The sequence below is a fragment of the Enoplosus armatus genome, chromosome 1 (genome assembly GCF_043641665.1).
Source record: "Enoplosus armatus isolate fEnoArm2 chromosome 1, fEnoArm2.hap1, whole genome shotgun sequence".
NCBI lineage: Eukaryota > Metazoa > Chordata > Actinopteri > Centrarchiformes > Enoplosidae > Enoplosus > Enoplosus armatus.
Window position 1 is genome coordinate 26,857,582 of NC_092180.1, and position 24,186 is coordinate 26,881,767.

General features: G+C 43.6%; 1 protein-coding gene across 2 annotated transcripts; it reads right to left on the reverse strand.

Annotated features, from left to right (window-relative positions):
* Positions 1-8,006: 8,006 nt before the first annotated feature.
* dhcr7 (7-dehydrocholesterol reductase) lies at positions 8,007-12,343 on the reverse strand. 2 transcript variants are annotated; one of them, XM_070904864.1, is made up of 8 exons: positions 12,281-12,343; positions 11,260-11,368; positions 10,014-10,278; positions 9,867-9,957; positions 9,490-9,703; positions 9,183-9,387; positions 8,722-8,853; positions 8,007-8,471 (listed from the first exon to the last, which is right to left on the reverse strand). In XM_070904864.1, exons 2-8 carry the CDS (start codon positions 11,364-11,366, stop codon positions 8,007-8,009), a joined length of 1,479 nt encoding a protein of 492 aa, XP_070760965.1. In that variant the 5' UTR covers positions 11,367-11,368; positions 12,281-12,343. The 2 variants fall into 2 exon arrangements, with proteins under 2 accessions (XP_070760965.1, XP_070760960.1); XM_070904859.1 differs by lacking the exon at positions 12,281-12,343 and having other exon boundaries at positions 10,056-10,278; positions 11,260-11,325.
* Positions 12,344-24,186: the final 11,843 nt, after the last annotated feature.

The window sequence follows — 24,186 nt, forward strand, 5'->3', positions numbered from 1 at the left end:
AGCTGCACATTGTAATTAGACAGAGGTGTAAACATATACATTGAATTTGCCTCTTAATGCACCAAAGATGACCTGAATATTTGATCACCTTTCACAGCCTCTGGAAGATGTCAGAGATGAATTTGACCACATTAAACACAAAATGTCTCTAAACTCCACCATCTTACTGCAGAAATGGAAATGAGTCTATCGGGCACCAGACAGCTCAGATAGTGATCAGTGTAAAAAAGGTTATTGTGGATGGGAGGCTCTGTTGGTTCAAAGCGTCGGTATAGAACAAGGTATGTGGTCAACCGCAGCCAGATTGTCATTCATTTCGTCATGTTTTGGTTTTTTTTTGATGAGAAGCTAAATGATTATCCAAGGCCAGTTTGACCAATACATCCATGAGTATGACGGCTTGTTAGATGACTCTGAGACAGGATTGTAGAACTCAGGATCATTGTATCTTTCGTTGTGAAGATGATGAGGTAGAAGGAACACTGTGCAAACCTGGATGATGTATCGTGTGTTGCAGCAAAGGTTGAGCCCGGTTCTACCCCTTTACTGGTGTCCTCCTTGTTGCCGCCCCACTGCATCAACACAGTGGTTTCATTAATATGAACATTTCCTGTGAACAAACATGAACATCAAAATCTTGTGGGAAGCTTGACATGCAATGTACCGCACATTCATGATCCCTAGAGAATGAACCCTTTTCATGTTGGGCCCTCCAGGTGCTTGATGTGACTGCCCACCTCAGGCCAAAATGTACCCTTGACCCACACTTTGTTCAATGGCAAGGTGTCTCAAAAACTGATAAAAGATTTCCATTAAATTAGTTGTCAATATTTATGGTCCCAAGGGGATGAAGCCTAATGTTTTTGGTTATTCCTGAGGAGAAATTCCCGCTTTCAAACAGGTTATCAGTGAGATCGCAATGAAAGTAACTCACGCACATTCATGTTCCAGGGGGTCGGTTACGGGAGGCCTTTCCTTAAATGCGACCCCCAGACAAAGTTTGCATTTTTAATCCCACTAGTACTGGTACGCTTTTTTGTCACCTTTGGCCTTTCGTCCTGCTGGAGAGCGGATAAATCTGAAAATGCTGGCCCAGTGTGGACAGACACCTTTACGAAAATGATCAGAGAACAGTAGCCTGGGGGCATGTTATATTTACATGTCATCAGCATTTGTAGATTTAGCTGGCTCAGTGTGGATGTAGTCAAAGATCAGCAACTGGTCTCTAGGGGCCACTAAGTGAAGCTAGACCTCTCTCCAGTCTTATTTCCTCTGAATGTTTACCATCCTCGCTGGTCTGCGGTGTTTTAAGCTAGGAAGCAGTACCAAAACGAATGGAGTTGCAAAACAAATTCTCTCGAGAGCATGCTGCTCCCTGCTGTTAAGGAGGCATTTTGGACTTCCTGTTGGTTGTGATTTCCTGCCAGTGTAAATACCAACACTGCAATTTCATCATCATTGCATCATCTTGCTTTGCTCGGTTGGATATTCACTTTGTGGCAGAAAAACAGGGTGTTTGGGGGGTTTTTTTTGCAGAAAGAAATGCGTAGAGCACACCACTCCTTAGACCACAGGTCATCCTTGAGGAGGAATTGGAGTAGCAGTGACGTGATCGTGAATGAGTGGCGGTGGTGACAGAATCTGTGGGGGGGAACCATGACACCAGTACAGGAGGAATCATGGAGCGTGGCACTGCGACAGTCGGGTCAAGGTCAAATTTAAGGGTGTGGACAACATGTGTTTCGAACAGTCAGTGAAGGGATGGGGTGACATATAGACAGACAGAGTTCGGGATCAGGCCAGGGGAGAGCTGCAGGGTGTGGATGGGAATGGACTCTCTGTGTGTGGAGAGCCTAGCGTGAATTCACAGTCCCTACAGAACTGCATTCATCACTGTATAAGTACGTCCCATGGCTGGACTGTTCATAAAATGCAACATGTGTTAGCCCTTTATTTCTGGCTCGGGTTCTGGCAGAGTTTCTCTGGCTCTGTATCAGCGCTGGAGCTGACACGCAAAGGTCAAAGCTAATAATGTGGCGAGGAAGAGCTGGGCTCAGCAATAAGATGGCTAGTAGAGTAGACTGAGTATGGGGAGCCGCGTGGTTAACGACTGAAACAAAGCAAGAAAACGCCGCTTGACTGCCAACAAAACGCAAGATGGAACAGTCGAGGCACACGTGTGACCTCTGGTTCTATTCAGATAATAGAAAAGACGACGGATTGGTTTGCCGTCATCACGTGAAATCTATACCGTGCAGCATTTTAATGGTGTGTGATTGTGGCAAGTGTGACTGAAGGTAATGGAAGAGTGATTGCCCACTGTGATTTATTAAACAGAACGCTATTAGGGGCTGTGTGAGGCGCTGCCGCCGCTTCAATTATCATTAGGTCCAGTTCAGACCAGTCAGCTAATTGGTAAGGGAAAAGTGCAATGCTCATTCAGCATCTCTTTACGGGCTCACATACTGTAACTGTGGATCGGATGAGAGAGGTTTCCATTGCATTTGGACTTTTACTCGTCTTATTTACTCACAGGTTACAGGTCAGGGACAGTTGCAGAGCAGCAGCTTTCAGGGAAATTCACTTCAGGAGGAAAGTGTGTCTGGAGTTGCCCAAACAACTACGCTATCCAGCTTCCATAGAAATGGTTTGTTAGTTTTGGTGGGATTCCTCATTTATTCCACTTGACACTCCTCACTCCAAACTGATAAGCAATTTAAGAGGCTGAAGTATGTTTGTGTGATGACTCTGCCGAAAAAAAAGAATGTCTTGCTGATGTGAGGCCTTTCTGAGTTAAGCTGGAATTATGCCTCCGCAAGGTACATGCAAACATCTCTGCAAATCATCACAGAGAAGGTTGTTTTCTTCTTAGGTCTGAAGAAGCGTCCACTCCAGCAGCCCCAGCCAAATTTGGTTACGTTAGTTGTAACATGAAAAAATACTGAAAACATTCTGCAAAAAAAAAAAAGTATGTAATGCTAAGCAGCTAAACAGGGTGTAGGACGAAATAACCAGCTCATGCTAGATTAATTCGCTTGCGAGCTATAGCTGATAAAATATGCCAGTCACGGTTATAAATCGACGATTGCCAGCTAGAAATGAGAAGCTGCTTTGAAATCAAGAGCCCATTGTTTACACACGACAACGGTTTTTTAAGTGTTAAATCGGCCACCGTTAACATTTTAAAACTGCGCCGTGCAAGAATGGAAACAATTTGTTTTTAGTTTTGTATTTCAGCGATTGGCTGAAAGCATGCTGTGATGCGGAAGGAGATCTTTCCGACTCTGCTTAAAATAGCGAGTAGGCTAGAGAATCTTGAATAGCGGCTGTCATTGTCATTGAATGCCATGCGGGCTAATATCCCAAATTGTGGAGTAGGGCGAGGCCTGGTGAGGCTGGGAAAATCTGGTCCAGAGGCTCTGCCCAGTTTGGCAGCTTCATCTCTGGAGTTCTGGGGCCAGCTAATATCCCTTACCCTACTCACTGCCCTCTGGACAACTGGCTGTCACCCGGGCAATTCTTCCATACACACACCCTCACATCACACCCACAAGCGCATGTCTTCCATTCTCCAAAGCAACCAGACATGTCAAGCAAATCTCCTTCTGGAAATTACCCACTTCTTGTGTATGTGCTATATAATGCTCCAGATCGTGTTCATGAGTATCATGCTCATGTTTGTACAGTCCATGGTGTGTGTATCTGTGAGCTCCATGGAAGCAAATTACTCATTCTGTCCTCCGGTTGTGTTTTCGGGAGTGAACTTCAATGCTGCTGTTCTCTCAGCGTCATTTATAATCCGGTAAACAGTGTAAGTGTAACCACAGCAGCTCCCCTACAGCTCTGTCAAGCTCAATTTGGCTGAGCGTTAGCGGTGCAGGATTCAAGCCGTTCTCAAGTAAGAGTCTGACTATCAACACGGGAGAAGGTCCACAGGAGAGGTAGAAAGAAGTCAGGCCCTTGACTCCTACACTCCAAACATGTAAAATATGGGCAATTTGGTGCCTTAGCCCCTGCTGGTGTGGTTGCTGATGTGTGAAGAGAGTGCCTCCACGCCTCACAAGCCTTAATATGAGATGTAGCATCTACAACCAATCATTTTTACCACATCAGCTATGGATTTAACGGCGTGGCCTGGGAATCCTTTTTAATCCCTCTAATTCTTTCTCTGCTCCTAATCCTTTTTTTAATTCAACTCTCTATGTGACTTACAAGGAGTCAGGCCTAAAATGTGGGCCGTAGGATTCTGTCAGCTTATTTTGGTGGACCCCTTTTCTCAATTTAAGACCTGTTTCAATACGTCTGAAAGAGCACAATAGAGGCGGATTTTTTTTAGAGTTTAGGTGGGACGTGTTTGTCTGGTTTCAAGCTAAAGACAGATGATTTTGGTCTGGAGCCATAAAGTTCAAGTTGCCGCTAAGTTGAGGCGGAGCAGATATCTGCTGAAATGGCTTTGTGAGTCAGAGCTTCGGTCAGTCACAAATCTTTGAGGTTGCCTTTGCCCTATTAAAGCCTATCAGTGTTAACCACATGCCCTGACCTTTGGCGTCAAACTAGTGGGGCTCTTTTTGTTTAGTCTGATGGTCAGTCTGGCTGTCTCATCAGTCCATTAGCTAACAGGACAGACCAGGCTTGAGGTCAGGGATCAGAGAAGAAAAAGAAGTAAGGAAGGCCGATCCGTGGAAGAATAAAGGATATAAACAAAAAAAGACTGTCTGTCAGACAGATGTACAATGAGGAGAAGCAGGGATGTTAGGCTGTTGAAGTAGGAAGTGGAAGAAAACAAGACTACAGCCATGCAGGTGCCTGCGATACCAACATGGAAAAGGTTGTGTTCTGGTTCGCGCACATAATGTAGAAACATTACTTGTAGGAACATCTCACTGTAAACTGCAAATCCCCAAAGCTGAAGAAATGAAAGAAAGACGCTTGCAATAAATGTAACCATCAAACCCAAGCACAAGGAAATCAACATTATGATGGCTAGAATTGCTCCTTTGCTACCAACCACAAGCAGCCAGCCTATCTAACCTCACCCACCGCAATGTGATTATTAGGCCTACCGTGGCAAAGAGTGCTCTTTAGAGGTCTGCTGTACTTTATGGTACATGTGAATCGTCAGTGCCCGCAGTTTGCTGACAAATCATGTACTTTCCTCCCTCTGAGGTGCCCCTTTCCTCCCGGCTTACGACTCTCACCCACAAGTCTCTTACCACCCAAACTTCCAATAAAAACTAATTTGGCCTCTCGGGAAATCAAGCCAACTTTGGCTGAGGAGTGGCACCAACTCCAAGTATCCCATTGTGCTTTCTGCACATTGCATTCTACTACTCCCCTTCTGTCTCTCACTCTCTCTTTCCCACTCATCCTCTCTGCCTCTCACTCACTCAACCTCCCCACTTTGCCACGGCTATTTCTCTCTCCCTGACCCCCACCTGCCCCTCATTGCAGATGAATGTGCAGCTGCAAAAAGGGGCTTCCACAATATGGTTATTGTGTACACTGGACATTTACATGAATGAATGGGTGCATGATTCCCACTCACAAACTCAAAAGTCTAGCTTTTAGCCTCGTCACAAAAAGATCTCCCCTTTCCTCAGATATTCCGTCTCTTTCACAGAGAGCTGTTTGTCAACTCGGTTATGAGCGAGCCCGGCCATCACGCAGTGGAGCCCCTTCAATCTCACGCAACACTTCCTCTCCTTCAGGGATAATTTGAGAATCAATTAACCTGAAAAAAGAATGAACAGTGATTTAGTTTCATGTAATGCAATGTAATGAATCCGGTGCATATTGCATTAGCTTTGAACAAAGGCAAGGGGAATCAATGAGTCTTCCATTATCATAGCTGATTTACATCCATAACTTTCATCATTACACTGATAGGAGACCTACTAATGGTGGCGTCCAGGGAGCAGGCTGGTGCTTGCGTGGCATAAAAGGCCTCCAGGTTGGATGGATTACTAAAACACTTGAGAACGAGCTGTCAAATCATGAATGGCAGCGTCTTCACCTACTATGATCCACCTAAAAGCTATTGTTTTCCCTCAAAGTCAGTGCGTCCAGTTGAAAAGCCTGATATTTTTAATGGAGGAAACAGACCTTGTCTGCATTTTGTCCAGAAAAACAGAGGTGTACGTCCCCGTGTCACTGGCCCTATCACATACAGATGTGACCTCTAGTGGGCAGTCCTTGTATTTCAATTATATGGATTTGTTTTGCATCCACTGCGATTTTGTGCATGACTATTCTAACCAAATGATGGCAATAACACAGTGTTTCTACATATAAAATAGTGAGTGCATTAAGAGAATGCAGTGGTCTGGGTTTGGATTGGCTGGATGACAAAAACCTTTTGGGACAAGGCTTTGACTGGAAAGTGAGGGGAGTGAGGGGGGATTTGTTTTCTGTTTGAAGTGGGGTGAGGATACATGACTGCATGTGTGATCTCACTTGTGAGTGATTGTGTGGAATTTATGCTTTTAGGTAAACCCACTCCAGATATGGAGATACGTATACAAATATGACTCTCTGCATCTTTATCTGACCACTGGGATTAGCTGTGATCTGCTGCCCCCCAGTGTCAAACATTAAAAGTTACACCAAAAGGTATATTGGCGTGAGCTTGTGTTACCTTTCAACACAATTATATAACCATTGATACTGTTGTATTGGCTCCTTTGACCTTCACAATCACAAATATATCTAGGCTTTTAAAAGGTCATAGGGGCAGATGCATTCAGGATCTCTGTCTTTAAGTATTTCACTGACACATAGTAAAATCTCAAATTCCACCATTTGATCACTGACGGACAGATGCACTGTAGGTAGATAGAAATAATAGTCAGGACAGAAATCAAAGTTTATTTTGCTACTTTATCTATGAGAAAGGCAGTGCTGGCATGAGGAAATATAGACAAAACAAATATGATGGTTGGACATAACAAAAAAAACTCAACATGTTGGTTTAACTAAAAGCAAATACAACGCTTCGACTAACTTGTAATTGTTGTTCCAGAATGCTTTACAGGCTTAGTGAACATCAGAGAGACCTGAAAGTGCTTTTTGTTGCTGTTAAAGTGTGGGAATTTCTCCAGCTCTTATACTCATTTATCTAACCTAACCCAAGTCTTGTTTGCCCCGCCCCCCCCCCCCCCGCGTAGTTAGATATGAAAATGAAAATTAATAAATCTGAGCACGCTCAGACAACCTTTATACAAAGATTACATAACTTTTTATGAGGCAGGTCTTGTCAGTGGAACCAACACTCACACTTGGCAGCAGGGCAGCAACAAATTATTATAGTAAATATTGATTCACGGTTTTTAATTATTACTGTTAATAATGATAATAATAATGATCATATTGTTTAAAATATATATCATACGTTACCTGAGTGCTAAGTGGCAATCATTACATTGCTTACTTTTCTGAGCAACAGACAAAAACCCTCAACAGGAGCTCCATCTTCAATGAAACGTTACTGACATCGAACGCTCTGCCATGTTTTGGTACTTTCCGACTGTCAAACTGTCAAACTTTCATCATTGTCCTTTTTTTTTTGTATTTGACAAATTCATTTATCAAGTTACCATATAACCCACAGAAAGCTGCATTGCGGGAATGTCTCAGCATTGTGTAGAGTACCACACTACTACTATAGAACTGACCCTGTTTCTGTTCCTGATTTTGCCTTGAGCTGGTTTACGTTATGGTCTCACTAGCTGCTAGCAGATATATTGTCATTGTATTGTTTTTTAAAAAAATGTGTCGAACTATGTTGAAAGGTCACAGCATAACAAAAAGCAGCAGACTGGTGTATCAAACTGCTCTGTACCTGCATATGCACATGTACAGCAGTCTAAACATGTGTGTTTAGATATGTATAAAACACACATGCACACACACACTCATGTTTACTTTGCTACCCCATTGCAACTTCACAATTGTTGTATCTAGCTTAATCTTGGATCCCATCCTCCCTCCCCCCACTCCTCCTCCCTTTTCTAAAACACCCCAGGAATTAGCCTGTAAGGCACCGCATCTGTGTAGCGTTTCCAGTCCTTGCCATACTTGCTGCCGCAGCGGTGCTCGTCGCGCACACAGCGGTGGACCAGCAGGATGGTCATGTAAACTATGTAGAAGTATGGGAGTACGTGGCCGAAGCCGCAGGCGGCGCAGTAGGCCAGAGAACCCATCAGGTCACCGGTGTAGTTGAAGTGCCGGGCCACTCCCCAGAAGCCCGAGGTCATGAGCTTGCTGCGGTGGAGGCCGCCATCAGCGGAGTGGTACGAGCACTCGATGTACGATGGCTTCCGGCCCCAGATGGAGCAGGAGCCCTCGGTGCGCCGAAACAGATCCTTCTGGTGGTTGGTGGAGCGGAAGATGTAATACCCAACGAGGCCGAGCAACAGTACGGCCAGGGCGTGGGCGTCTTGAAGCTGGACTGGGTGGTACACTAGGTACAGACCCTGGAGAGCCAAAACACATGTATTTAGACTTCCTGTTACTTAAATATATCTAGTATTTGAATGTCGAGTTTTATGATACACATATACACATTCTATTATTTTTCTAAATTTTATTACATTCAGATGCTTCAATTTGAAAACTAAACTGGACAGATGGACCACTAAAGACATGCCTTTCATATTTACAACACCATTATTCCTCCGTGTGTGTTAGTGTGAGTGTGTGTGTTAGCATGCATGTGCTTGTTACCTGTAGTGTGTAGAGGTACGGCAGCCAGACACAGTCTCCCCAACCCAGATACCATCCAAAATGGTCATGGCAGATGTCAATGGTCTTCAGGTACCACGCCTCATTCCAGAAGAAATCCAGCACATAGATGGCCTACGAGAAAACACAAAAACGACCAGATTTACCTAAAAACCTGAGAGAGCGACAGACTGTGGAGCGAGGATTTATTTTCTTTGGCAAATGCAAAACAACTAAAACATAACATATCACATGCAGCTATGTGTCTGTCAGCACCAGATGCTTCAACTAAGTACAGCCCGTCCACTTTAATTATCTCTAAGAGCACACACAGGGAGGAAAATGAGACTCTGCTTGCTAATTCATCTGCACTGTTTGTGTTGACAAGACGTCACCTGATACCTGCAGACAGCCGGCTAGCTAGCGTCAGCTACCTGGCAGGGAGATTTAAATTACATCCTTACCTGCAGTACGTTCACCAGGATCATGGAGTTGGTCACATGGCCGTACAGCTCTTGCTGCTTGGCCATGTAGGACAGATTGATAAGAGTCCAGGCTACGATGCCGGGCCGGCCATTGAAGAAAAGCTTGAAGTCAAACCACTTGCCAATGCGTGGGTTGAATTCGATGCCCATCATGTAGTTGTAGAAGATGTTCCCTGTGAACTTACTGTACAATCACAAACAACAAGTCAATACAGTCGTGTTCTCATACCTAACTAGTTTACCTTTAAGATATTATCGGCGCTGTCAGGTGTGTGTCAGTACTCACCAGTCTTCAGAGTTTGTGGGGAAAATGTAAGCCTTTATGAAAGCAAAGGTGGACACAGCGTAGCCCAGCAAGTTAGCACACCACATCAGGGGGATCCAGTTGTCGAAGATGATGGTGGGAGAAAACCAGTGGAAATAGTGGGCATTGGCAAACCACAGAGCATGAGTGATCAGCCAACACTGCAGCCCATTGATCTCATACTTGTTGATCAGGCCTGCAGTAGTGGGTGGGGAGACAAGACAGGAGGTTGGATTTTAAGAGATGCTATCTACACACTGGTATGATGACAAACTTCACTCTCTCTCCAAAAGCCTTAAGTCAGACTGGTGCCTCTCAATCTAACAAATGTTGTGGACTGATGAGAGTGTGTTAATTACCAGCAGGAGTTCGTGCTCCGTCCTGCACCCCGCCAACATAGCCAGGAATGAACTTGTGCGTGACATCAGGAACACACATGTACAGGAACACCTACGGGACAACGCAACCTGTTTTAACGTGCCTACATTTGCAAAAAAGTTGAAGACAATGGACAGTTTCTGCGAGTTCCACCCTCTTTTTTTTCTTACCTGGAAGGCCACCCAGATGCCATATATCTTGGCGGCTGACCAGGTGAAGGAGGGTGCCCGGGCCCAGACGGAGAGCAGCGTGGTCTCTCCTCGGAACAGCTCGAGCAGAGGCTGGCTGACCGAGCACTGGTACTGATCACAGGCCATCACGAAGTAGAAGACAATGAAAGGGGCAAAGCAAAGGAGGCCCAGCACGCTGATCAGGGAAAACCAGTCCACCTCCCTGAGAATGAATCAGACATACATACAGATACAGTATGAGGACAGTTGGACATGGTGGCACAAAAAGGGGCTATTTTGCGTATGTGTTGACAGCTGGTAAGCCTACTTTCATGTCTCAAACATGAAACATGAAAGTACAAGCAACTAGTAAAAAACAGGATTAAGTAGAGACCGTCTTGCGATGGGATCACATCGGCCACGATGCCCGTCAACTTGTTGATATCCCGACCCATGAGTACTCATTACTACATTATTACAAGAGTACTCAGTACTCATGGCTCTGACCACACCCTCATTCTAACTTAGTATTTTGCGCAAACATCCGTTAAGAACGACCATTAATAGTGATCCGTGACTTAAAACGAATGTGGGTTATGGGGCGTAAAGGCTCCTTCCCTTCTTCCATCAACAGAGTGAAAACAACACCAGTCTGGTAATAAAATGTAATGACAGTATGGTAAAATTATTTTTCCAGACGTCTGCTATGTCTTAAAAGCACCTTCGTTGGGAGACTGAACCCGCTCCAAGGAAACTATGAAAGCAAGCACAATGAAATGCAGAGCAAAACAACGACTTCGGTCTCTGTTCAGTTTCCTTTTAAAGGCTTTTGTTTTGTGTGTAGGGAAGACAAACAGACGGAGAAGTTTTGATGATCTGGTAATTAGCAATTATGCCATAATCCCACAGGACAAGCGGATATTGGGTAGAGTCTGCTGAATCGTTTAATTACATGGATTTGTTGAACAAGCGGTTCCACAGTGTTGTTGACAAATACCGTTTCAGGTCTTTAATTGTAGTAATCTAAAGTCATTCCCTTCAATCTCAATTTACATTTTAACAAGTTTTTTTTTTTTTTTGATTAGGTGAGTTTAGGTTTGAATATTCAGGTCCAATGCAAGCTTGACTTTGTGATGAACGTGTGCTGGAACCTTTATTTAAATTATATTAGACGGCAGAACGGCCTGACATAATATCAACTCACCACGCTCTCCCCCACTGTGCCGGCTGCTCTCTCTGTTCAGATGTCTTCCCATTGGCACTGTGCTGGGTACGTCTCCTTGTGGCCTCCATGGCCACTGCACCATTCATTTCTGATGGAGGATCAGGTTATCAGGTTAGGATCAGTAATGATGCGGCGTGCTGCACTTTGCTCACTACTACAGTCCTTTTAACACAGTGCAACATGCAATGGCCTCCACCAAATGTACAGGCAACAGTTACTGACGCAAATGGAAAAGTTATCTTCCTGTTTTGTTTTCCAGATTCAGCGTCATGACAGGTCAAAACATGCCGTTTAGTTCCACAAGCCAAGCATTGATAAGCAGACAGTGAGGTAATTGGAGGAATTTAAATGCAAGTCCTTGGAGATGTGAGGTAGCAAACACAGCCTTGAGTGGAGGTCAGCTTGATAAAGCTAGCTTGTACAGCAGGGTACACTGATGCCACCGTATTTATTCCACAGAAATAAAAAGTTTCGTTCTCTGCAACTGCAAATATGTTTTTTTTTCTCTCTCTCTCTCTCTCTCTCTCTCACACACACACACACACACACACACACTTACACACACGTCTGGGGCAAAGGTAATGCCTGTGAACTAACGGCTAGCAAAGCTACACGAACAACACCACTGTACCGTGTTGGATGAAAGGTACTTGAATGCCTCTCTGTGTAGTCCAACACGTCCGTGTTTAGCTTGTCTCAGCAGCGGGTCCCACAGACAGATGAAATATGTGGCGAGGGAGGGGAACAACCCACCGTTGCATAACGTTTACAGAATCGACACAGATTTAGTCTTTTTCGTATATATGTTCAGTAAACTGGGTTTTAGCACTTAAATGACCGTGAACTAACAACTGCAATTAACGACCAATATCCTTTGTATCCTGAACGGTGCATAATTGAATAGCATACCGACCTTATGGACATGAACGTAACGTTACACACACGTTATACCAGACTATTATCCCGTTACAGATGCACTATTATACCGCAGCTCACTCACCCGTGGATACCTGAAACGTGGGACGGAGGGGGAGGCAGGCGGCTCGTCTCTCCTTCCCTCCTGGACCAGGTGTTGGTTTATCATGTAACCGCTGGAGAAAGCTCACAGTCGTACCACAGACTCCGCCCATAACGCCCCGACGTATTAAAATACAACCAATGGCATCCATGCGAAGGCGGACCCGGGAAGAGAACTGGCACCTGATTGGGCAATACCAGCTGGAGCCACTAGCACCTGACAACCTTGCCAGTGGTTGAATGGTTAAGTCAGAGTAAACAACGAACTGGCAACATTATGAAATAGCTGTCATTATTATCTTTTTTGTGTGCGTCCAAACACTGGCCTTTAGCCTTTATTTATTATAATAAGAGTCAACTCTTTCTTAGAGAGTTATTTTTTTCACGGTGTTTCCCCTTAATGCATTTTGTTGACAACAAAAATCTAATTCTAAAGCTTTAAAAAGCACAGCAATGAAATGCCCTGACCAGAAATCAACCACATGTATGGGTATGTCTAGTTTCTAGGACATAAACGTGTGAAAAAAGTAATACTATGTATGTACCATCTTCAAGAGTAAAACCACTGACATAAAAAAAAAAAAAATCAATCATGTCACCCTTTAATAATAAATAGGTTGATAATGAGAACGATTTCATTTCATAAGTGGACAGAAGCATTGGAGGCTGAAAATAGCATGTGGGTATTACATGCACAACCAAGACTGAATCGCAGTTAAGCAATTGTTTTGGGCATGCAACTAATTTTTAGTGGGTCTAATCTCTTATACATCTCATATGAATACACGATTGTATAGTGCTTCAGTCAATCTAAAACAATATGATTTCAGAAATGGTTAGAGGAAATTCCAGGCCAACCCAAACTAACAACACACCATCTCATCAAAGAGGTGGCACTTGTTTCTCTGGCGCAGTGAACAGACTGCTGGTGTAGTGTTCTAGTGGAGGATGAGAATCGTCTCCGGTGTAACCTGGATGAAATGAAAGTCATATTTTATTTTTCCATCACAGCATATGGTGGTTGTCACAGGTGGATGTAGTGGTGTAGTAGTGTAAGTGTCCATCCTTACCATTACCGTTTATTTACCATTTATCTCGTGTTTTCCAAACAAAAACAATAGTTATGGATTAAATTTGTGTATTCTTTGGATCCACAGTCAAATCTGAAGCCCTTGTGATGCCAGTGGTCCTGTGTTTCTAGGTGCATGTACATACATTCACCACTAGAGGGTAGTACTCAGCTGTGACATAAACAGGCACCCGCTTAACATGAAAAATGTTACAGTTGCTGTACAGGCTGAGTGGATAAAAGTCCCACCACCCCCACCACCTGCCCGTACACAGGGAAGTCCACTGTTGAATTTGATTTCTATTTTCTGTCAAAAAATCGAACCACTGTAGATGTGGAACATTGTGCTCGATGATAATATGGATGGAGGATGATGGCTGGAGAGCTGCATCCACGCCCCCTGTGTGTGATCCTCCTGGAGGTTTTCACTGATCTCTCTCCAGATCCACCATGAAACATTTCATTTCATTTATTTTTACATGAGCACAACGCACATTAAATCAACATTTCTGTAAATGTGCCAGTATTAGCCACCTGGCTAATTTTCAATTTCAGTCCTTTGGCGAGATGTTTTGCATATACAGATACAGATAATGTACAGACAGAAGACAACAAGACGCCATATAGAGACAGCAACAGCAACAAAAGAAGCACTCTCAAGACAGCACACAAGCCATTACAAAACATTATTACAAAAGCACAACAACAATATCCACTATTGCATGTAGCCATGCAAGCAACACCAGGCAACAAGATATAGCCAAGAAATAGTGATTATAAGCACTTTTTGTTTGCCAGGTATTTGATTATTTGTATAACATTTTTAAGTCAGTTTTTGGAGGATAAGTCCAGGATAATACCAAGATATGTGAGATGAGTCAGTGGGAACCAGTAGTCTCAAATGATGAATTCTTGGGCCAAACCAAACAAAGAGCGGAGGAAAACCACCGGCAAGAGAGAAAAAAAATGACCCACTGCCACACATTTTTACTGTTATTTCACGTCTTAGTCTTGTATATGGGTAACAAATATTTTTATGAAGGTATCAGCTTGTCATTTATTAAGCACTATCTAAACATGTAGCCCCAAATCTCAGTATCACTTAGATTGAAAAAAAAAAAAAAATGATAATGAGGTGAGAGGTGAAGAAAATACTGTTTATTTTTTTTATCCCCTTTTGGAATGTGTTGAAATGTGAACAGTTGATTGGGGGTATTTCCTCTGCACTGCTGGCTATAATATCAGGAGTGAGGATAAATTCCTGTCTCATTACTTGTGGCTTTTTGCGCCAAGTTAGACATTCCGCCATCGTATTGTTCATGTAATCGGCACCAAGCGCGCTCCTTCTGAAAATCTCCAGGATTGCTAAGAAATGTAGCTGCGTGCTCACTGGACGGTATCTAGAAGTATTTCAGTTTATTTCAGTAATGTGGAGAGGATGTTGCTAATTTCTTAAATTGAAATGAGAAAAAAAGAAGTTAGTCTTGATTTTGGTTCTTCTCCAGATCTGCTGGTTCCCCCGCTGAAGAGCCCCTACCCTCTCGGTTTGTGTTTTCTGCCGCTTTTCTCCGTCTGTGTCTCTACAATCCTCCTTCCGTTTCTTTCTTTTCTATACTCTTTGATCAGATGCCTTGCTGCTATGCCGTTTCCAGACAGTGTGATGTATCTGGGCCAAGCAGCAGACATCACTGCTTCACAATGTGTCTGAGACAAAGAAGAGATTGGGTGCTGTTTCCTACCTTTTTGCTACCTTGTGAAATTTGATGGAAGAAATGCACTAGCCTGCTCTCGGGGAGTATTAGTATTAGTATAGTATTTAATGCATATGCCCTCTGCCAATTCCTGACTGTGAAATATATGCTCTATATAGGACCCCCTCCTAACAGAAAACTAGTCTTCACAGCATGTAGGTTACATTATTGTCTACTAACAACCCCAGAATGCAATGTGTCACAATTTATAGATGCAAAACTGACAAAAAGGAGTGTTGTGAGACTCAAAAGTGTCTGAAATCTCAATGTACTGCTGACTGTGGAGTGAGCTACTGAGTGTCTATCCATTAGTTTGTTTTAGGAAGTATGTTTATAAAAAAAAAAAAAAAAAAACAGAACAGAGGCCATATTCACATACACAAAATATAGGTCCTTTTCAGGGCAGTGATTTTGTCTAGTCTGAACAGCGAGATCACGTGTTTAACTAATAATGTTTAAGTGTCCCCAGGAAGCCATACCAGTGAGCCAGCGTGGCTCTGGAATGCAGTTGTTATTAATGATATCAATTACGCCTGTGCTTCTGATGCTATGATTTGTCAAAATGTCTGCTGCAATGAAAAAAGGCCCCATTAAGATGCGCTTTCTGTGAGCCGTAAATGCCGTGAAAATTAGTGCTTTGGGTTTAGTGAATTAGTACAAGGATGTGTGTTTGAAGTGAAAAGTCTGTATCACACTTAAAAGGGTGTAGATCCTAGTACAAGTTTCTGGAATTTGGGGCTTCTAGTGAGTGTAAGGTGCATTTTTAAATGTATATACGTCTGTTTTTTTTTGTTTTTGTTTTTGTGACAGGCAGGTCTCTCTTTCCACTACAGTTCATGGGTTATTCAACAAACTGAAAAGGTTGATACAAAAGAATACCAAGTGCAAGGAAGAAGGTCTGTGTGTGTGTGTGTGTGTGCGCAGTATTTGTGTGATCAGTATAAGAAGAGCTGTCAGTGGGGTGTGTGTGCGTGTACATAGAGCAGATATGTGCGGGGGGGGGGGGGCAGGTTGCCTGACAAATCGTACCCTAATCAGCTCCCCTGGGACGGTGCATGTGTGTCTTTATGCATAACAGTGTGTATACGTACGTGCAATGTTCTGAATTTATGAATACAGTGTACACGCGTGCTACTAGGATTGTGCATATTGGTGTGTGTGTGTGTGTGTGTGTGTGTGTGTGTGTGTGTGTGTGTCCCTTTGTTGGTGTTCAAGTGTCTTATGAATACGAGGGCCCCGTGCTGTATCAGAGACGCAGTGCAACGCGGCTCTTAAATAATTTACTCTAAATGAAAGTGAAAAATTAATGAGAGCAGATCCTCTCTTCTGTTTGTCCCCACCCCACCCCCGCCGTTGTCCTGATGTAAATGTCTTCCTCCCCACTCGTGCTTACTTAGCCTCAGCACTGTCATCAACATTAATATTCAAGAATCTGTAGTTTCCACCCATCCTTCAGCCACTCGTCCTCTAGCGGGTATTTAACCCTGGACAGGGACAGGGACAGAAAGCCATTGACGATTTCACAAATTTAGAGTCACCAGTTAGCCATTTCATTGAAGTCACATCTTTGTAAAAGTGTTGAGCGGCTTTCAGAGATGTCAATTAAACATTTTCAACCCTCGGAGGATGTTCCAGGCTAGCTCTCTGTGTTGTCCTTCTACCTGACCTCTGAGGTTTTCTCAATAGACTCTATACATCTCAGTCAGTCAATAAAAGCCTCACCCCTGTAAAAAGATTCATCATTATACTGTGTTGAAGCCTACTTATTAGTACATGTAATTTGATGACAACAGGGTTGTGCCATTAATAATAATCTTAATTGTTTCATTCAGTGGCCACAGCCTTGTGCTGGATAAAGCAGGAAGAGAGATTGGACGGATGGATGGACGGATGGATATTAGTTATTTGCCGTTTTGTGCTAATATTTTTCTCAGTGTATCATTGCTTAACACTAGCTTTTTAGGTGATTAAAAAGTTCTCAGTCAAGTTTAATGATATAAATTATATTACGACCACAAAAGAACAATGGAAACCCTGTTACATGGGGCTGCAGGACAGGTGAACCCCAGTGCAGACCCAGAGGAGGATACAGGAATAAGGTACGAGGTGTTTACTGCAGGCGATGGGGGGGAAAGCAGGGCTGCAGGGGAGGAGTGGCTGAAGCTGGTAGCTAAGGGGACTAAAGGCTGGGGCTGGGCAGATCGGGTCCATGGGAGCAGGTCCAGAGTAAGGTCCAGGGGAATTGGTTGAGCAGCGATCTAGAGCAGCAGGGCAGGGCTGAACAGAGGGTTTGACCAGATTTGGAGGCAGAGACAGGGACTTGAGTCAGAGCTGTCAGGGTCATCACAAAAAAAAAAAAATCACAAAAACAACAAGAAGCAACAACTGCGACTAAAGGCTCGAAGAAGCTGAGTCTACGATCTGGCAGAGTGGAAGTGGCGGGGGTTGAGTATTTGTAGAGGTCTTGATTATTGAGATGAGGTGCAGCCCGTGAGGTTCTGCTCTGACTCCAGCACACCTGTCTGCACTCACTCACACACACACACACACACACACACACACAAATTCTTATTATTTGTACAAAAATGAATGCATAAAAAGGAGGGGGGGGGGGGGGGGGGGGGCACATGAACTGATAAATGGATAAATGTAAAATAATACTGACGACATTATCATGCTCATTAGACAAAAACTTTCAAAAAAACATTCACAGTCATTTTACAGAATATAAAAGAAACTGAAGGTAATGCACGTGAGACCATGTTGACGGGACGCGTTATGACGGGAAAACACAGGCCATCTCATGGCACCCTGAGAAAGCAGCCCAGATGGGCATCATGATGAGTCACTTGACAATGATTTATTCCAACACTGAGGACCATTAATTGCAGCTCAGGATGTTCCTGAAAGAGTGTGTGATATAAGCAAATTTTGGAGTTGTGTTGGGTTTCAGAAAGGAGGACATTTGACAGGTGACAGAATTTTTTAATTTTTATTTTTATGTGCTGATTAACAGTACCCTGAATAACTTAGGTGGGAGTGCACCGTGTTTTTTTCTGCCCCCAGCATGTCCTATGAACCATTAGCGCAACCAAACCCACATGTAGCAGAAGGAAATTTGTCTCAAGTGGCACGACAAACTGCATTTACAGTGTGCTGTATTTTGCTTTAATGTGAAGGGAAAGGTCAAAAGTTTAAGGAGGACCACGTGTATTACATTTGCTCTTGTCCAAGAACTGACCTGGAAGCGGTGCCGAGTTCATTTCCCGGTTTGAGGATTAATAAAAGCACTGCCGCAACCCCACGAGAAACAACCCTGTGTAGTCCGTGATACATTCAGTGTCATGAATCTACTGTGTGCATAGCTGGTCCTTGTGCCTATGGGGCACTCTCACGAGGAGAATTAGACCAGCACAATAACTGAACCAACACACTGTTTTTACAGTAGATGCCTGGAGCCTCAACGGAAACAAGTACACCGAAAAATGTGCAGTACATTGTGGCAAAAGTCAATTCAATTAAGGTCTGTCAGACATTCCCTCTTCCTTTTCCCCTGATCACTTGTGACACTGTGACGATTAGATGGTGTATGCAACAGGCTCTTACAAATTGCTTAAACATTAGTTACCAGACCAATTCGCAAAAGCAAAACAGTCTGGAACCTCTCAGTTCACTTTTGATTTCCAACGGGCGCAGACCAAAATACCTCTGGACACAACAGCCAATCAGAGCTACGGAACGTGTGACGTAGCGCGCAGCACATTAGATAGACGGTTGCGATTGGCCCGACCTGAATCAGGCCGGATGGAAATCTGTCTGAACAGGAGGTGGGGGGGGGGGCAGACGTAACTGCCAGAGCAAATAAAACATGAGCTCTCAGATTTGGCTAGGTCACTACAGCCGTGTACTTAATGCTGTTTGATACTGTTTTGTTCTCTCAGACTTGTGTATGACAAAACATGTCAAAGCTATGTTTGCATGAAATCAAGAGAAGCAGAATATAACCAGGTGTTGTCGGTCTGTTTGTGCTCTGGACTATGTTCTAAAAACCAGCCAGTCAGTGTGCATGCATGTATTCTCATGCTAATTTTTTGCTGATTTTCAGTGTTGTATATTTACGAAGGAACAGTAAAATCTTAAGGTACTGACATACATACGTCGGCTGTAATCTAAAAATATTTATATTTATATTTTCACACTCAAATACTGTGAACTTCCTGTAAAACATGAATCCACATTCTTCACATTTCAGCAGTTAACAATAACTCGACGTGTTTCTAAACTCTAGCAGGGCTCAGTCCAGCTGGGAAGACAATGATCTGCAGCGGTGCTACTGAGCTTGACCGAACCGGTGCAACACGTAATATACACAATATTGTGGCCCTCTCTTAATTAGGAATATCAAACTTGTTCATCCAAATCCCCTCTCTCTCTCTCTCTCTCTGTACAGTGTGAAAGACGTGATCCTCTTCGAGAGTTCGCACGCATACGTGCAGGCGTGTTGCAGATCATGCCTCTGCACGCCGCCGTGTGTGCGTGTGTTCTTCTGAGACTGCGGTGACTGTTTGTGTGTCTTTCTGCAAGCATATTGTTAAGTGTGTCTGTTTCTGTGTGCGCTTCGGCGTGTTGTGTTGACGTATGTGTGTGTGTGTGTGTGTGTGTTTAGTCTGTGAGATGCATGCGTCAGTAACTGGGGCAGAACTGATTGTTGCTGATGGCTGTAGGCAAACGCAGACCTACATTCTGCTCTGCCATACAGAGGAGGAGGAGGAGGAGGAGGAGAAGGAGGGGTGCAGCAGGGTAATAAAAACTGGGGTCTCTCCTGTACTCCTCTCCCACCTTTATCGCCCCTCCTCTATGGCAACCTCCAACCCTTATTTTCTTGAGCTTCCCAATCTTGCCCCCCCCCCCCCCCCCCCCCCCCACCTCTCCTCTGCCCTCTCTGCATCTCCTCATTTTGTCCGGCCTGACACTTGACAGACACTGGGGCTTACTCAGCACACAGGGAGGAGGTGACTCCGGAAACAAGGGAGAGAAAAGCGTGACCAGAAGAGAAGGAAGAAGGGAGGGCGAAAGGAAGACGGCATAAAATGAGTGACACCGATGGAGGGATAAAGAAAGACAAACTTCACACCAGTCTCAGTACAGATTCGTTTGCCTTAAAGTGCATGATATGCACTGTAACAGATCTGCAGTTAAAATGCACTCACGTTTTAGGCTTATTGGTATTTTTCTACAGAGACTCAGTAGAGTGTAGAAAGGGCTTTGAAACAGCATCTATGTTGGGAAATAGAACAGTAATGCTTTATTTCACAGTTGCAACATTTCCTCGCACAGCATTTTCTGAGGAAGTTTCCTGGAAAGACTATTTCTCTGGTACTAATCATAGGGAATACAGCTCCGAGACGGTTATTTTAGTGTTTAGTTTGTTGCATTGAGTTTGTAAGCTGTGGCTCAAGTGTTCTAGTATTGTCAGTGTTTCTAAAATAGAGCGCTGCAGGGACGATGGCTTTTGGGGGCCAACCCGGAAGTTAGCATCGCCCTGGTTCCCTCGACAAAAAGCCAATGGGATTGTTCCATTGGATTTTCAATTATTGCAGAAAATGAGCTCTGGGGCAAACAAAAGTTTATGGTGCTTACACATTTTGTTCAGCAAGGCGATCTTAGGAGCAGATGACTTTCCGCGTTCAGCACGAAGACGTTTCATGTCCGCGACAACCGCTGCAGTGTCATTCAGCCACTCGTTAGCGACCGCCTTTTTTAAGAAACATAAACCACGAGTGGGGTGTCTACTGACGCATTTCATGGCAGAGAACAAAATGTGAAAATCTCTTAAGCTTGTGTTAACCAGTGTAGTGTAAACTAACTCATTTCCAGGTGTTAGGACTCACTCCCGCAGCACTGTGTACTTGCTTAACCTGAGCTTATCGGTGTCAGACCACGAAACGCTTTTTGTCCCAGTGATTTGAAACAGTTTTGGAAGGGACTGACGAATAATGCTGTCCAGCCGACGGGGCGTCACATCAGAAAACACTTACTGTATGAGTCGTTCTGGATGACAGTTACAAACAACGTATATTGTTGTGTCATTTGGAGAACTTCTTTGTTTCGTCCGTACCACAACAACAGCAGCACCTGGTACTGCCCCCCTCCAGCCAGTCACAGTGTGGCGCGGCCGTTGTAGCTGCTAAATCTCTCTGCTAGTGTGTGTAAGTGTGTGTGAGTCTCCTCTGACCTTATTGCCAAACCCTGAAATGCGTTCAACACTGACTTTTTTTTTAAATGTCCAATGCCAGTTTTTCCAAATTGTGGATTTCCGCTGTATCTACGCATGGCGATATACGGTATGGTTAAGGTCAGGGAAAGATTGTGGTCATGGCAAACGGTAAAGTGTTACAGCTTGGTGAGGTTAGTTGCCTAAATTAACTGTAGGTCTGCGACAGGACGCAAACTCCACCGCCCCAACCCCCGCATCCTGACTCTCCACCTGGCTACATAAAGGGCATGTCACCCGCATTGGCACAGAAGGTTGGCACTGGATGTAAATCATGAGGTGCGGCTCCTGGGATACTGAGCTGTGAATGGAACCACCAGCCACTTCTTTTCATTTGCCAGCCGGAAGAGTTGAATCAACATCTCGCTCTGACAAAAATCAACAAAAACGTAACATTTATTTAGTCTCTCCTTTTTTTTTTTTGCTTTATCCGATTATGCATCGAGAGTTGTAACTATTCAGTAGTCGCGTACAAAAACATCACATCTACAACTGTTGGGGATTAAATTAGGTTTTTCGCTGAAATAGTCTCATCTTCTACAACTTTATAGAGTACATAAAATCTTCTCTCTGTAATTTCTTTCACATTCTGAAAACAAATGCTGCTGTAGCAAGGGTCACTGCCAGTTTTAGTTCCTCTTTGGCCAAAACAAAACAGAGAGTTATCTCTCTTTGAAAGAACTTCAGGCTGATGATGCGTCAGTTCACTAACTGCTGGGCGCTGTTGTGTTGCTGTGCTACTCACATCTGCTTTCAGTAGGCAACGTCAGCTGCTCAAGTTCTGCTGCTTCCTCTCAAAAGAAATGTCTAGTCGTCAGATTTTATGGTCAGCTGACATCTGACCCCTGACCCCAACCAGGGACATTGGTCTGAGCAGATTCTACTTTGCATGTGTGTGTGTGCATCAGCATAGTCCACAGCAACAGAGAGCTGCTTTCACTCCAAAAGGCACTGAGTTGTGACATGAATTCTAAAAAAACCTATAGAACATATAGAAATATTTTACATCAACAATGTTTGGAAAACAAAAAAAACAGACCTCTATATTTAATTATTTAGAAAACTTTGTTTTCATCTATGATTATGATCATCTATCATTCATTATGTATGTGAATATACCTTATTTAACCGTCCGTAGTAACGTAGTGGTGGAAGAATTATGACTTCAATTACCCACCAGAATATAAAAAAATATTCATCACATAAATATTCAAGGAGATAAGAAAAAGACAATTGCATTTGGTGTGGTGTTTTAAACCCTCTAATGCCACTTATGACAACAACAGTTGAAGTAATTCCTTCTAAATGATGTGAGGCAACTACAGTCGCTGGTTCAAAATGACAGCAAGAGGTAGGCTGAAGCTTTCTCTGTGCTGGAGGTGACTCAGCCTCTTTTATTAGATGTCCAGCTCTTGAAACAGAAACATCAGCGCCGCTTCCTACACTGACTCCATATATGCTGCGCTTTGTCACATGTGATTCACTGTGACATCTGAATCATCTTATATGCTAACTCTTTTTTTGGGGCATGTAAAAAATGTCATTTTAAAACCCACTGACTAATCCTCTCAGCAATTTTACAAGCATTTCAAACACAATAAACAGTGGGAAAAAAATGCTTTATTTTATCGCAGATGTCCCAGTTTCTCTGTTGTCACCGCAAAAAAAAAAAGTGTAACAGGTGAAGATAGCAGCAGACAAACGTTTTGATGCCACGGTGATGAAAATGTAGAATAGAAACGTTCATACGCCCTGGCAACGGTTGTGAGACTGAAAGTTTGGCTATCTAAAGAAGTGCAAGACTGCACTTGGTGTAATGGAAGACGTTTTTTTTTTTCGCCCTAAAAGAACAACGAGTGCAGTTGAAGCTGGATGACGGTGAATCACCATCTCACTGAAGGAGGTAGGATCATTCAGGTTTCTGATTCTCTGACTCACTCACTGAACAAAGCATGAATATCAGCGCTATGACCCGCAGGAGCACTCAAATAAGCATTAAGTGGGTGGCTCATGTTTTTCATATGAAAGAATGACAAGCATTTTATTAATTTCACAGTCGTTTGTCGATTTAAGGTGTACCCACACATTATTAAACACTCTTTGTTTCAGTGTTCGATCTGCCGGTGAGAGTTGCCCTTCAAGCTTGCGAAACAAACCGTCACCAGCTCGAAACCTGCTTTTGTAGACTGTATGAAAGAAGTGGATGTAGCCACCGTGATGTCAGCCATTGGTTTGTGGACTACCGGTTTAAAGCCTCCAGTTTGGCATTTTGGCCATCGCCTTCTTGTTTTTTTGGAACCAGAAGTGACCATATTTGGACGAGAGGGTGGAGCTGGGCATGTGAGAACCCGAAGACAACACGCACGCCTACCTATACCGGCAACCTGACTGCACCTGGCTCCTGGCTACGCTGAGCGAAATAGCTGCTAACAAAGTTAGCTTGTAAATGTACTTAACGGAAAAAAATGAACAGCCGACTCCTAGAGTGTCACTGTGGTAGTGACTTGTCAATCACAATGAAGCCCCGCCCCAAAGCATACCCTGCACTATCATCTATTTTACTGTGAATGGGACCATAATTTACAAAATGAACATCACGTTGTATTGAAGAAGACTTGAAACTCGCGATTGAGACCGTAAATTCATAAAAAACCCCAAAAACAACTGAGGTATTAAATCAAGTGAGGAGTAGGATCATTTTCTCATAGACTTCTTTTTGCAGCCAGTGCAGTTGCCCCCTGCTGGCCATTAGAAAGAAGGTTAAGAAGTTTAAGGCACTTCGGCTTTGGCTTCAC

Excerpts from the sequence above, each read along its gene's own strand:
- dhcr7 (XM_070904864.1), bottom strand. The coding sequence starts at position 11,366 with ATGAATGGTGCAGTGGCCATGGAGGCCACAAGGAGACGTACCCAGCAC. Across the intron at positions 9,388-9,489 it reads CCCACAAACTCTGAAGACTG|TAAGTTCACAGGGAACATCT; the intron begins GTGAGTACTGAC and ends GTGATTGTACAG. Across the intron at positions 8,472-8,721 it reads CGTACCTCTACACACTACAG|GGTCTGTACCTAGTGTACCA; the intron begins GTAACAAGCACA and ends TTGGCTCTCCAG.